The following is a 15,098-nucleotide window of genomic DNA, read 5'->3' as shown; positions in this document are numbered from 1 at the left end:
AGGAGGGTCAAAATTGGGTGTCAACAGCTACATGTTATAGAGAGGAGAGAGGCGAGCGAGACTGGAAGAGAAAGGAGAGAGGCGAGCTAAAGAGGGCAAAAAATTAAAAAGAGGTGAATTGTATATGTATATCATTTTACGAGGCCAATCTCATTGTATGGGCTTTTGCGCAAATTGAAATGACAAAGGGTAAATAAGGAAAATGCACCGAATAAATTAGGGTAAATCACATAAATATGCTATATTATAAAAATATTTACCATTTATGTCAACATAATTTTTCTAACTAAATATAACATTTTTTTGGAATTAAAAAAAATTGGACGGTCTCGCCTCTTTCTCAACCCTTTTTCCTATTCTTCTGCTTCTTTGACTCTTTTTTTTCTTTCTTTTTACTCTTCTGATTCTTCTTCGCATCTTTCTTCTTCTTTTTTTACTCTTTTAATTTTTTTGTCTCTTTTACTGGTGTTATTTATCTTCCTCCTCTTTTTTTTTTAATTCTTGTTCTTTTCTTTGAACTTTTTATCTAAATAATTATATTTCTCAAATTGATTTTTTTTCATGTCACTATTTTTATTCAAAAACAAGATGAAAAGAGGAACAAGAAGACTGCAAATTTGTATAAAATTACGTTTTTAAGCAAAAATTTTAAATCTTTAAAATTACAGAAGTAAGAGTTCATCATTGATGGTCATTATAAAGCTTCAAATTTTGAATTCATTATTTGAATTTTATAAATTTGTGATAAGTTTGAATAGGTAGTTCCTACAAATGATTAAAAATGTCGTTTGGAGTTTATATCTCAATTTTAAGAGGGTTTGGTTAAGTTTAAAATTGATTTTAGGAGAAATATTAGATTGAAATAAATTAAATATAACATTGAAATGGTCTTGCAACTGTATTAAAGTTGAATTAGATAATACAATTTTAATGCAAATTTAATTCATTTTGAATTTTTTTGATTGATTTGTCACTATTAATACTTGTTTAATCCATTATTAATATAACTTATCAATTTATTGATCATTGTCATATCTTTCGTTAGTTACGTTTTCCATTCATTCTTAATTCTCTTTTCTAATTCAACTTTATATACTGTGTAATACTATTTTTATGCAAACTTAATTCATTTCACGGCCTTTTGATTTATTTGTTACTATTGGATACTTGTTTAATTCATTATTGATACACGTTTAATTCACTCTACAAATCATTGTCTTGTCAGTCATAGTTACATTTTCCATCCATTCTCAATTCTCTCTTCTTATTCAAATTTAATATCGTTTAATACAAATTTAATTCATTTTGCAGTTTTTTATTCATTTATTTGTTCTTATTGGACAGTTGTTTAATTCATTATAAATATAAGTTTAATTCACTCTATAAATCATTGTCTAATATTTTATTTATTACATTTTTTTATTCATGCTTAATTTTCTCTTCTACCTTAACTTTAATACTTGTGTAATACACTTTTGTATTTTTAATTCACTTTGCGATTAATCAATTGATTTGTTACGATTATTGATACAAGTTTTATTCAGCTAACGTGCAGATCAAATAATGCTCTTTTGTTTTCTACATTCTGCATTCATATTTAATTCTTTTCTAATAATTCAACTTTAATTTGTATATAATACATTTTTAATTCAAGTTTAATTCATTTTGCAGTTTCTTATGCCTTTTCATTTGTTACGATTATATTACTTCTCTTCTAATAATTCAACTTTAATGTTTTTGTAATACATTTTAATTAAAGTTTAATTCATTTTACAGTTTTTATGCCTCTTCATTTGTTACGATTATATTATTTGTCTAATTATCTATTGATACAAGTTTTATTCAATATAGAATTATTGACTATTCTACAAAAAAAAAAGAGGAAAAAAAGCAATAGCAGGAGAGGGAGAAAGAGCCAAAAAAAAGCAAGAAACAAAGGACAAAAGAAAGAAAAAAAAAAGAAAGAAAGGGAGAAAGAAAGAAAGAAACAAGAAAGAAAAAAAAAGAAAGCAAGAAACAGTAAAGGAGAAAGAAAGAAAAAGCGAGACAGAGAAAGATAGAAAGAGGGACACATAGAAAAGAAAAAAATTAAAAAAGTTGCTATAAATGGTAATAATTAAAGAGTATATTTAAAATAAGTAATTATTTTTTAAAAGGAATCCATTCACGTAATTAATTCAATAAATTAGTGGTAGGTCCCAGTGAGCTCATGATTGACGGCTAAATAAGTTGGCTATGGGACCCGTCTCCTTTATAACTTGTTACAACTCAGCAACACTCCATGATATTCAATTTATTAAAAAAAGAAAAGAAAAGAGCAACGCGTAAATGGCAAAATCACAATACTTCTTATCACCCTTTCGTACTTTGGGACAATTTGTGAAAATGATTTATTTGTACTTCCCTCAACAAATACAATTATTCTTTTTAATAATAAAAAAAAGGGACAACCAATTTTATTATGGTTATTTAAATTAAATAACGATTCATCATATTTTTTTAAATAAAAAAAATTATATTTATCTTGAAAATTAATGAGTATAATATATAAATATGTCATTTAACTCAGTGACGGAGCCAGGATTTTCACAAAAGGTGTCCAAGTTCTAAAGTGAATTAGTTCTATTAAAAAAGTGAAAAAATTGCTATTGTGAAATTTGAACACACAAGCACTTTAAATTTGTGTATCTTTACTCTTTCAAGGCGTCTGAAAACCACTAGATTATATCATTTTGTTGTGTCAAGGGTGTTCATAATATATTGTTTAGCCACTTAATTTATTATTTTACTTGTATATACGATATAATATTCCAAAGAAGGGTGTCCAATTGGACACCCTGACACAAGTGTTGCTACGCCACTGATTTAACTTAATTTCAGTTGACATATATATGTTTTTTAACTTTGAGTGTGAAAAAATAGACACATTAATCTAACGTAACGTCCTAATTCACGATTTGCATCACGTCACAAAGGACATATATATCTATTTGATCGATTTTATATAAATTTAATTATCTACTTATTCAAATACAAAGTTGACAGACATATATATATATATATATTAGTTGAGATCAAGTCACCTGTCATTTAACTTGATCTCAACTGATATTTATGCCTCCAACTTTTGATATATATAAAGTCTACATTCAAATTTGAAAAAAGTTAAACAAGTAGACACTTGCGCTCTACTTGACATAATACACACATAAAATATAAATTGTCATGTATGACGTGTGAGTCTACTTATTCAATTCCATAAAAATTTATGCATATACTATTATACACACAAAATTTAAAAACATATCTCAAATAATTTTAAATTAAAGAACATATTTATTGATTTATACATACGAATAATAGTTGTAACTAGAATATTATGTTGTATGCTTAAAAAATATTTATTTTAAAATAATATGATTGGTATTATATTCCGTTTTAATTATGGTAGAGAGAGAAGAGTGGGAATGGGAGAAGGAAATAGCTATATATAATAATAATAATAATAATAATAATAATAAAATAGAATTGCCACCTCCCCATTTGGTCCCTACTCCAAACGCGTTTGTGCTTAAAAGAACTCACAGTCTGTCATTGACTGTCATTGAATCAGAAATGGCAAATTGAGAATTCAACGTTCTCTAAAGGGTATTACTGTCATATGCTTGCCGTAGTTGGGACTCAGTTATTTTCTACTCCATTTTCATAATCTAGATTAGTAGAGTTTAAGGAGATATCAAGCTAACAAACAACTACCATCTTCCTTCAATTTCACTTCTCCATTTCTCTCTCTCTCTCTCTAAAACTCAAACCCTATTCTCTCTCTTCTTTCATCTTACTGCTGCATTCAATTTACTTCTTTTGGTGTTTGTCAACTCAGCAATGGCCTGAAGTTTGCTGCTTTTGGATCTCTCTGTCTATTCCTCATCTTTAAGGTATTTTTTTTTGGTCTTCCTTTACTTGTTTATGCTTTTGTTTAGCTCCCAAGATTTTGCTGTATGCTTGTTTTAGCTAGATCTTGATACTCTGGTTTCTTTATTTTGGACTGAGTGCTTTCAGCCTTTCATCATCTAGCTCCAAAGTTCTATTTTTATGCAATTTGTTGCTACTTCTGCTGGGTTTTGGACTGAGTGCCTTTCATTTAGTGGTGAAAAACTTTTATCTGTCTATTTTATGCTATCCCCTGCTTCTTATACTGCATCCTGATGCTGGGTTTTATTTAGTCTTCTGGATTTAGTTGAAAAAAGGGATTCCAGATTTTGAGATTTTTATTGTCCTTGTGTGGTTAAAATTGAGGGAGGTCAACTGATCTTTCTTTTTTTCTTTTGTTCCAGTGATTTCTGCGGATTACTATAGGCTTGTGCAGCATCTATGGCAGACGACAGTAAATTCTGTTTTTTCTTTGTTTCGTCATTTTTTTTGTTGGCTATTGTGATTAATGTGACATTTGCTGCCAATTATGTGCCTGGTGATGATATTCTGTTGAACTGTGGCGGTCCTGACAATCTCCCAGATGCTGATGGTCGGAAATGGGGCACAGATGTTGGGTCAAAATATATGTTGGGTAGTAAGTCATCAATCTCTGATGCTGCTGATCAAAAGCCCTCTGTCCCTCAAGTTCCTTTTATGTCTGCCCGTGTATTCCAGTCTGAGTTCACCTATAGTTTCCCTGTAGCATCTGGTCGTAAGTTTGTCCGTCTCTATTTCTATCCCTCGTCTTACAACAAGCTAAATGCTACCAATGCCATCTTCGATGTGGCCTCCGGACAATATACCTTACTTAGAAATTTCAGTGCAGCACAAACTGCTGAAGCTCTCAACTATGATTACTTGACCAAGGAATTCTCAATAAATGTGCCATCTGAAACTTTGAACATCACTTTCACACCCTCTCCAAATACCTCAAACTCCTTTGCGTTTGTCAATGGGATTGAGATTATTTCACATCCTGATATCTATAACACAGAAGATGGAAATACCTTCATTGTGGGTCAGAAATCCCCTTTCATCATTGACAATTCTACTGCCTTGGAAAATGTTTATCGCCTTAATGTGGGAGGCAATGTAATCTCACCATCAGGTGATACTGGTATGTTTAGGTCATGGGGTGACGACTCAAATTATATTTTTGGAGCAGCCACCGGAGTCACCAATACTGCCGATGATGAGAATGTCACAATAACCTATGGTAATGGGCAGCCTACCTACATTGCCCCACTTGATGTCTATAAGACAGCTAGGTCAATGGGTCCAACTTTTCAAATTAACCAGCAATTCAATTTGAGCTGGGTTTTCTCAGTTGATTCAGGGTTCTCTTATCTTGTTAGGCTCCATTTCTGTGAAATCACTAGAAATATCACAAAAGTCAACCAGAGGGTGTTTATCATCTACATGAATAATCAGACTGCGGAACCTGCAGCAGATGTCATTGCTTGGGCTGATGGCAATGGAGTTCCTTTTCACAAGGATTATGTGGTCTCTGTACCTCGTGGGGCTTCACAGCAGGATCTTTGGCTTGCCCTCCATCCAAATGTTGCTTCAAAATCCAATTGGTATGATGCAATTTTGAATGGAATAGAGATTTTCAAAGTGAGTGACACCAATAATAACCTTGCTGGGCCTAATCCTGTTCCAGTTGCAGAACCAGATCATATTGACCCTCTGCCGTCCAAAACAGGTGAATCAAAAAATAATAAATCAGCTATTGGTGGAGGCGTTGGAGGAGGGATTGCTGCTGTAGTTCTTATTGGTTTAGTTGCATGCCTTGTCATGCGCCGCCGGAATCGTGGGAAGGTCCAAAGTCCAAGTGATGGACCATCAGGCTGGCTCCCTCTTTCTTTGTATGGAAATTCACATACGTCTGGTTCCGCTAAGACAAACACTACTGGCAGTTATGCTTCGTCCCTTCCATCAAACCTTTGTCGTCACTTTTCATTTGCTGAGATCAAGGCAGCCACCAATAACTTCGATGAAGCACTGCTTCTTGGGGTGGGTGGTTTTGGCAAAGTATACCAGGGAGAAATTGACGGTGGCACAAAAGTTGCTATCAAACGTGGGAATCCTCTCTCCGAGCAAGGTGTTCATGAATTCCAAACTGAAATTGAAATGCTCTCAAAACTTCGCCATCGCCATCTTGTTTCTTTGATTGGTTATTGTGAAGAGAACTGTGAAATGATCCTAGTATATGACTACATGGCTCATGGTACCCTTCGTGAGCATCTCTATAAGACCCAGAAGCCTCCTTTACCTTGGAAGCAGAGGCTTGAGATTTGTATTGGTGCTGCTCGTGGGTTGCACTATCTTCATACTGGTGCGAAGCATACTATTATCCACCGTGATGTAAAGACCACTAATATCCTCTTGGATGAGAAATGGGTGGCAAAGGTTTCTGATTTTGGGTTGTCTAAAACAGGTCCTACATTGGATCACACCCATGTGAGTACCGTGGTGAAGGGCAGTTTTGGATATCTGGATCCAGAATACTTCAGAAGGCAGCAACTGACAGACAAATCTGATGTGTACTCATTTGGTGTAGTGCTGTTTGAGATTTTGTGTGCTCGGCCAGCTCTGAACCCAACTCTTCCAAAGGAGCAAGTAAGCTTGGCAGAGTGGGCTTTCCATTGTTACAAGAAGGGTACTTTTGATCAGATAATCGATCCATATCTGAAAGGGAAGCTTGCACCAGAATGCTTGAAAAAATTTACAGAGACAGCAGTGAAGTGTGTGTCTGATGTTGGTGTAGACAGGCCGTCGATGGGAGATGTGCTGTGGAATCTTGAATTTGCTCTGCAACTTCAGGAGAGTGCAGAGGAGTGTGGGAAGGGTTTTGGGAAAATGGACATTGAAGAAGGGTTTGATGATGTTACATGCAAAGGAAAGAAGGATTTAAATGAATCCCCAGGTTACGATGCAAGCATGACTGATTCAAGAAGCAGTGGAATATCTATGAGCATTGGCGGCCGCAGCCTTGCCAGCGAAGACTCAGATGGGCTAACACCTAGTGCTGTTTTCTCTCAAATCATGAATCCAAAAGGACGTTAAAATCTCATGTCTTGAAAGCAGCGAATACACACCAAGGCTATGTTTTTTAACAGGGCACACGTCACTTTTTCCCATTTTTCCTTTTCCTTCCTCGTACTGCCTTATTCTTTTACTCACTATTTATTTTGTAATTCATATGTTTTGTTTAAACTTGGATCCTTTGTAAGTTGTATCTACCAATACTCAAAGTGTGAAACTATCTTCTGTTGTACTATTATTAACTGATCATAAAGAGGTTGTTTGCTATGGTAATCTGATCTCATGCTTCATGTAGAATAGAATTGATGCTAGCTAGTAATCAATCGTTTTGTATATTATTATATTATATTTTCCTTCTAGTCTAAGAAGAAATGAAGAAATGTTGTTAGTCCCAAAGAAAGAAAGAAGAGGTTCAAGTGCAACAAGGCAATGCATAGTAGTGTTGTTCTATGACAATTTGCTGCGAGGAAATTCCTATTAATAAGAATGAATTATTGTGTCTGGTGGGATTGTTTTGAGGTTTCGACATCAAAATGAAGTAGTTAAGGTTATTGACTTGGACATTATTGATAAAAAAATGATGGTCGACTTTGGTTGGATATTTAGCCCCGTTTTCTTATCAATAACAGGTTATCTATTATGATTTATTTTAGTCATTTTGATTAATGTCAGTTGTACTTGTATAAACGTTTAAAAGTTGGGCGGTGAGTGTGTAAACCAATTTAAAAAGGATGGATTAGTTGACTGGCATACATGATGGAGAGGCATTCATGTCTTCCTATTAATTATAATCACAAAAAATGGATTATTAAAAAAATATTTGCACCAATTGGTTTTTGCGGATTTATTTTAGTTGAATGACGTGCCTCCCATGTTGTTAACAAATTAAGGTCTGACCACTTCCATTCGATTTTGATAAAACACATTTAATTCATCAATCAACTGATTAGTTGAGATATAGCTTACATAACTCTTATATGCCAATTCAACTTATTTAGGTGGCCATAATTAAATTGGAAAGTTTCACTAAAGTATAATCACTTTAACTTACATTGCAAAAATATAGTTTAAATTTTATATTATAAATGAGTTCTTTTTCCCCCATAATTTGATAATATGTGTAAGCCCTTTTTTTTTTTAAAAAAAGAAGAGGCGCATGATAGATATTTTAATTTCAACTTTTGTGTACTTCATGTTTACGTGCATTTATTCACGTTTGTTCGCTTCAAACATGTAATAACATTTATTTTTTACGGAAAAGGGCCTAAAATACCCTCAAAGTATTGAAAATGGTATAAAATTACCCTTCATCCACCTATTGGCTCCAAAATGCCCTTCCCACCCACCTATTGGGTCCAAAATACCCTTTGTCATCCACCTTTTGGTTCAAAATTGACCACTTATTTAACGGTTTTATATTTAAACTATTTAAATATTTTTTTAAATACGTGGCGCTCAACTATTTGTTATAATTTAACTTATTAGTGTAATTTATAAATCAATCCACTACCCACCCATTACTAATTAAATCCCTCTAAATTAATGAACCCGTCACATTATTAATGCAAGCTACTGCCAATTGAGTGTTTTTAAAAAAATATAGAAGTAAATTATCATACATTCAAGCGGCTACATAAAAATCACCGATAAACTTAAAAAGTCTGACTATGTTCATCGTAATTATTCTTACGTCTCAATTATGTGATGTTACTTCATAGGTAACTTTTTTTCAAAATAATATATTAAAGGTTTTAAAATAAATCATAAATATTTATAAAATTATATTTAAAAAAGTGCATGAATTAATTTGGGATGTATTATTTCTTTACCTTTAATCATAAATTTCTAATTCAATTTTGAAAGAAAGTGTCCTCCTAAATAAGCGACTCAACCTAAATTCAATTGGGGCTTCGATTTGGACTCGAATAATTTTAAATGTCATTTTCAGTAATCTATAATTTCATCGTGTTTTAGTAGTGTTTATGACGATTTTGATATTATAATTGAATTATTAATTGAGTGAGGTTTAGTTAGTAATGAGTTGGTAGTGGATTGATTTATAAATTATATTAATAAATTAAAATTATAATTAATAGTTGAACGCCCAGTATTTAAAAAAATATTTAAAGAGTTTAATTTTAAAACAATTAAAAAATGGTCAATTTTGAACCCAAAGGTGGATGACAAGGGTATTTTGGAGCCAATAGGTGGATAAAAAGGACATTTTAGAGCCAATAGGTGGATGAAGGGTAATTTTGTACCATTTTCAATACTTCAAGGGTATTTTAAGCCCTTGTCCGTATTTTTTAACATTAACTTTGTAGGTGAGACGTCACACATGGTTACAAGTAAGTAAATATAAGGTTTTGTAATTATGCCGCCCTCTTAAACTTACCCAATATTTTCATTCCACGCTGGTACAAAATCTTGTTCCAATTAAACATGTAGAAGTTGTAGTTTCAAATCACTTGTAGTCAACCCCATAGTTTCAGAGACTAGATCTAACTCCATTCTTGTTTACCGTTTTAGACAAATTGTAGTTTATGGATTCTTAAGGGATGTCTTTAATGGCGAGGAGCTTGATATTTGATTCCCCAACTCAAGGAAAGGAATCCTTAAGTCCAAGGATTTCCTAAGTTACAGTTTACTATAAAGTGTTATAATATTTTACTTATGAACTATGTTGTAAGGGTCGTGTCCCTACTATGCTCTAATGATGTTGAGTCTAAGATGACAAAAAGAGACTAGAGTCTTCAACTATGTATTATGATATTTTATATATAATGGAAGTGTTGTTTTAGCATATGATGTTGCTAAGAAAGTTTTAAATTTTCCGCTAAATTTACCAATGAGAATGCGATGAATGATAACTATGGGCTTGTATAAGACCTCTGAGAGGTCAAGTACGCCACGTTACTTCTAGGGGATGCTCTCCGGTCGTGACGAACGTGGTATTAGAGCATGAGGTTTATGAAACTTATTTTAGGTCCCAAAGTCTCATATGCCACGTCTAGTAGAGTCTCGATCATCTGTGGTGAGTCACGACATATCTATGAGCAAGAGGCTATTGGATGATAGAGTTTCCCCTTCTTCACTATTCTCATGTCGTGCCTTAGAACTTAACTCTATAAGATCTCTCTCTTATGTTTCCTTGTCCGGTGGTCTTTTAGATGTGATTGCTTGGATTAGATGGTATCTCTATGCTTGAGGGAGAAAATGTGAGTTTTGATGCTTATCTTGATTTTATGGTTTGATGAGTATATGTGGAGGTGAATTTGGCATGCTTTTATGATGTGATGCCATTTGTGGCTATATATGAGATCTATGTGAAATGTCATGTTATGTTGAGAAATGTATGTCATGATATAGTTAAAGCAGAAGTTGTTATGGTTAAAATGAGTCCCTTTTTGGATTATAAGTTGCTTGATGACTTTGCATGATGACAATCTTATGTTATGGTTTTAGCTTGAAATGTTTTGAAGAAGTGTTAGAGATAGCTAAAGAATGCATGTTTCCTAAACATAGGTGTAAGGATTCAAATGTTGCCTAAATATGTGTGTCGCCTTGTTTGGATTGGAGTCCTTTGTATAGACTTGATCTTAGAAGTAAGAGTAGCATGTTTGTCTTGGTAGGGTGATGATGTGAGTTTGATTGACCTAGAAGTTACCTTACTGTAATGTTTATAGAAAAGAAAGAGGCCTTAAGGCTAAGCTTCCTCAATTGTTCCTCTAATGTTTTGTGACCCTTGATGTTCATGGTATAGTTGAGACCTTATGTAGTTGGGTTAAGTTGCTCTTGATTGGGTTTACCCTTAGTACGGGATGGTGATGTGATTAGTAAAGTTGTAGTTATTTCCATCTTTTCCTTATATGTTTATTTGAGTTGAAGCTAAAGAGTTCTTAGAAGCTTGTTCATGATAAGAGTCTTGCATTAAAGTATGAGTTGCATGTTCTTCCTATGTTTTGTATGTCGTAGTTGACACAATGTTATGCATGTTTTGAAGATTCTAAAGTGCATGAAAGAAGATTTAGATCAAATTCATGATTTCTCATGTTGATTGTGCATCTTGCTATGTTAGTTATGCATTTAACTTCATGAGTTCATGTAAGAAGCATGTTTGAAGTCACTTATAAGGTGTGGTGTTTTATGCCATTAATGAAAAAGTTGAGTCTCCTTGAAATGAAAATGGTGAGTCTCTTGAAAATTATGTGACTTTCATGATTTGGGAGCTATGAATTTAGGCTCACTTTTGCAAAGTGATGGCATGTTTAGCTATTGTCATTGTGTGTGCCTATAAATTGTGAGATTTTCCCAAATTGATGCTTGATTATGAAAGCTAAAGTTATGCAAGAGATTGAAATTATGTGAAATGACTTCCTATTATTGTGATGTGTGTGGTGTGAATTACGATTTTAACTACTCTAGGAAGGAAATATGAGCATGCTTTTGTTAAAAAGTGGAGAAATTCTCATTTAAAATGAATAGACCTTTGTGCCTTGATTGGGTGTGAACTCATGAGACATGTAAGTGTGATGAGAAGAAGGGAAATTTCTCCATGGAAACAACTAAGCATGGTATGGTTGAGTATGGCTCTAGTGGTAGAATTTCTAATTAAGAAAGACCCTTGTTGATTTGCCTAACTCAAGTCTATGTGCATTGAAGTATGAGTGCCTAATTGCTTCTTGAGTGATGTTAAATCTGCCTAGTGTGACTAAAATGTGGTTGAACGATAAGATCTTAATGAATTGAAATGTAGAGACCATGTAATTATTAGGAGAAGGATGTTCCTCCTATGAACATGACAAGAGCCTATGTGTTCGATGCATTAAAAAGTGAGTAATAAAGGTTTTGATTGCTTGTGTTGCATTGAGTGCTTAATGGTTTGGAAGTTTGTGTTCCTTGTACGTTTGGTAAATTAACTTCTATGTGATGATGTTATGAATATTGTGAGCTGCTCTATGATTCATTGAAGGCCTTATTGTGATTGAAGTGTTCTAAGTGTCATTCGAGGACGAATGTTTCCAAGGGAGGGATATTGTAAGACCCCCAAAATGATTTAGGGTGTCTAGAGCCTCACATTTCCCATAAGCTTTTTAACATGCTAATTAGCTGTTTTAAAGTATGCATGAGTGATTTGAAGTCATTTGGAAGTCAAACGTCAAAGCAAAACCAAGACATTTGATGACTAGTCACAAAGAGGACTTAGATGTTTTTATGTGCTTATATGTGTGTCATTGGCTTATGAAGTCCTTATATGATTAATAATGATTTTTATAAGCAGTATGTTAAGTTTCATGAAGCTTAGAGTTCAAACGTCCAAGAACGTCTAAGACGTTCGAAAGTTAGCCCTTGAGATGTACATGTGTGTCTTGAATGAGCCGAGCATGTTTGAATGTGTTTCGAATGTTTTTTTTTTGGGTGAAACTGATGTGGAAGGTACTTGACTTGCTAAGGTTTATATTTATGTTGGAAACGTCTGGGTACGACTCCCCAAGGGCCCAACAAGAGGCCCCAAGGAGGACCCAAAGGATGTCGAGACAGTGCCTTTGCAGTGTCAATCGAAGAGCCCTCAATCGACGCCCCATGTCTCAATGGACGCTCCGTCGATGGGAGGCGTCTCTCAACACTTAGAAGTGTGAGATCAACCCTCCATGAAGGAGTTGCAGTGGCAAACAACGGAGCAACAGGATGGCTCATCGACCAGACGATGCCCCGTCAACTGCTCTCGTCGATGTTGCCTGCAACAAATGCCATGCATGCTGTTTCATTTAAGGGGTGAATGAGAAATTCACCCCACGTGCTAACCTTACCCTAGTTGGTTTATTTTGTTATTTTTGGGTTTATTAAGTTGATATAAAACGTGACTAGCCTATTCCCAATCCATGAATTTAAATTAGACTTCCCTCTACCAAAATATTCTCTCTAGAAACCTCCATTGGATGTGAAGCTCAAGAACAACTTGGATCTTGGATTCCCATGGGTTCTTCATCTATGTAATCCTTCACCTCTAGTTAATATTCCATCTAGAGAGTTCTTCTCAAAGTTTTCAACGAGTAAAATATGATCAAACTTCTCCTTCTTCAATCTAGCCATGAGTTCTTTCTCAAAATGTTTTCAAAGGCTTTATTATGATGATTTCATGTTAATATGATGATTTTAACGTGAATTTCAATCCAATTTCATGATGAACCATGCTTTTTTGAAACTCTTATTTTAGCAATGTATGGGCTTTGTGATTTTGATCTTATGTAAATCGAATTGTACTTCAACGATGTTAATATGCTTATATCTACTTCCTAATATGTGTATTGATGATGAATTGTTGATGAGTGATTCATGAGGATGAAGGTTTGAATAAGGCTAGTCTATAGTGTAGTATCTTGTGATCTTGATTTTAGTTTGATTCTTATGGGATTCAATTATGTTAAATTGATGGTTAGATACTGCCTATGATATGATGTGATGATGAATTATGTATTGTTGGTCCAATATGGATTAGGGATTGAAGAATTGATCTCTAATTTCTATTGATTGTTAAAACATGCTATTCACTGTATTCTCGTCTATATAGTGCATGAATGTAGGATTTTGTTATGTGAAGATACTTGTAGCTACTGCCTTATATTGCTATTATTTATGAATTATGTGTATAAATCGTGGATGATCAAATCAAGGGAGTTTTTGTAAGGATGATCTACATTCCTCTAATTCTAGTGTATTGGTGATGTAGTGTACTTGGTAGTAGCATGATCTTGTAGTGGCTTATGTATGATTTTGCCTAAGTTAAAGTATATTTAGCTACTGACCTGTACTTGAATTATTGATGAAATAGGTGTATTGATCAATGATGATCAGAGGTGGGTGAATTGGTAATAATGGATATTTCTCTCTACTCTTCTATAGAATTGTTAGTTTATGAAGGCTTGTATGACATTGTGTGGTATGGTCCACTTATGGTGGCAGTGTTTACTTTATTACGAATATATATATATATATATATATATGTGTGTGTGTGTGTGTGTGTGTGTGTGTGTGTGTGTGATGTGAATATGGACTTGAAGGCAATTGTGTTATGAATATATGATGGTGATGATCACCCAATGTGAAGCCTTATGCTTAGTCTCCTATTCTAGTTGTGATCTAGGTTGTATGACTATTGTATAAACATGCGTATAACTATGTTAGGGATAGGTTTAGGTGATGCCATTAATGTGATGTTGTTTTGTCTACTATGCTATTATGTGTTGTATGGTCTATGTTTGAAGGTTTATTGTGATCCTAAGAGGGTGGCTGCCTCAATATGTTGTTGATAGCCATTATATCGACCAATGTACACACATTTACACATAATGCATGTTTAGAAGTAGTACAGGTTCATGGTGTCCAATGAAAGACATTCTCATATGCACTTATGTCTACTACTATGCATGTAAAGTAAATGTCTATGAAGGACATTATATGATGTATCATTAACTAGGATGACCTTTTAGGTGTACTAGTATGGGCAAGGGTATGAGACCTTGTCTATGCATTGCACATGTGTGCATTGATAGGATAATTCCTAGGTTTGGTTTCCAATGTACATGAATATGAATACATGATTTATGTTAATATATGAACATGTGTGGTCCTAATGTGTTATGTGAAAGGGATGCTCACATAAATGTATATACACACATAAATGTATGATGATCTAGTCAATGGAGAGGCTTTGAAAGGTGTGTCGAGTGTACCCTAAACTAGACAGGTGCTTGAATATGCTATGTCCATGTGAAAGGGTTTCTCACATGATTTAGGTTGATGAACTCTCATCTATGACCTATGAGATAAGCATATGAGAATTCAATATCCTAAGCCTAATTTTATAACGTAATGTTAATAAAGGTTTTTCAATAAAGGGAACTTAGGTTAGCACCGAGTGAACTTGACAATGAGAGGTGTTGGCTTCCCTTGGAGGAAGATTCACCATCGGTTCTTCATAGAGTGTTGACTTCCATTGGAGGAACATTCCCCTATGGTTTCACATGAGGCGTTGACTTCCCTTTGAGGAAGATTCACTCATTAGTTTTCTCATGAGA

The 15,098-nt window shown here is 34.0% G+C and overlaps 1 protein-coding gene across 1 annotated transcript; it reads left to right on the top strand.

Annotated features, from left to right (window-relative positions):
• Positions 1-3,670: 3,670 nt before the first annotated feature.
• LOC107031082 (receptor-like protein kinase FERONIA) lies at positions 3,671-7,298 on the top strand. The gene is made up of 2 exons (XM_015232289.2): positions 3,671-3,935; positions 4,335-7,298. The coding sequence occupies exon 2, from the start codon at positions 4,372-4,374 to the stop codon at positions 7,039-7,041; it is 2,670 nt and encodes an 889-aa protein (XP_015087775.1). The 5' UTR covers positions 3,671-3,935; positions 4,335-4,371; the 3' UTR covers positions 7,042-7,298.
• Positions 7,299-15,098: the final 7,800 nt, after the last annotated feature.

Source organism: Solanum pennellii, chromosome 9 (genome assembly GCF_001406875.1).
Source record: "Solanum pennellii chromosome 9, SPENNV200".
NCBI classification, from domain to species: Eukaryota; Viridiplantae; Streptophyta; class Magnoliopsida; order Solanales; family Solanaceae; genus Solanum; species Solanum pennellii.
The sequence above is the reverse complement of the archived record's forward strand: the minus strand, read 5'-3'. Positions and strand labels throughout refer to the sequence as shown.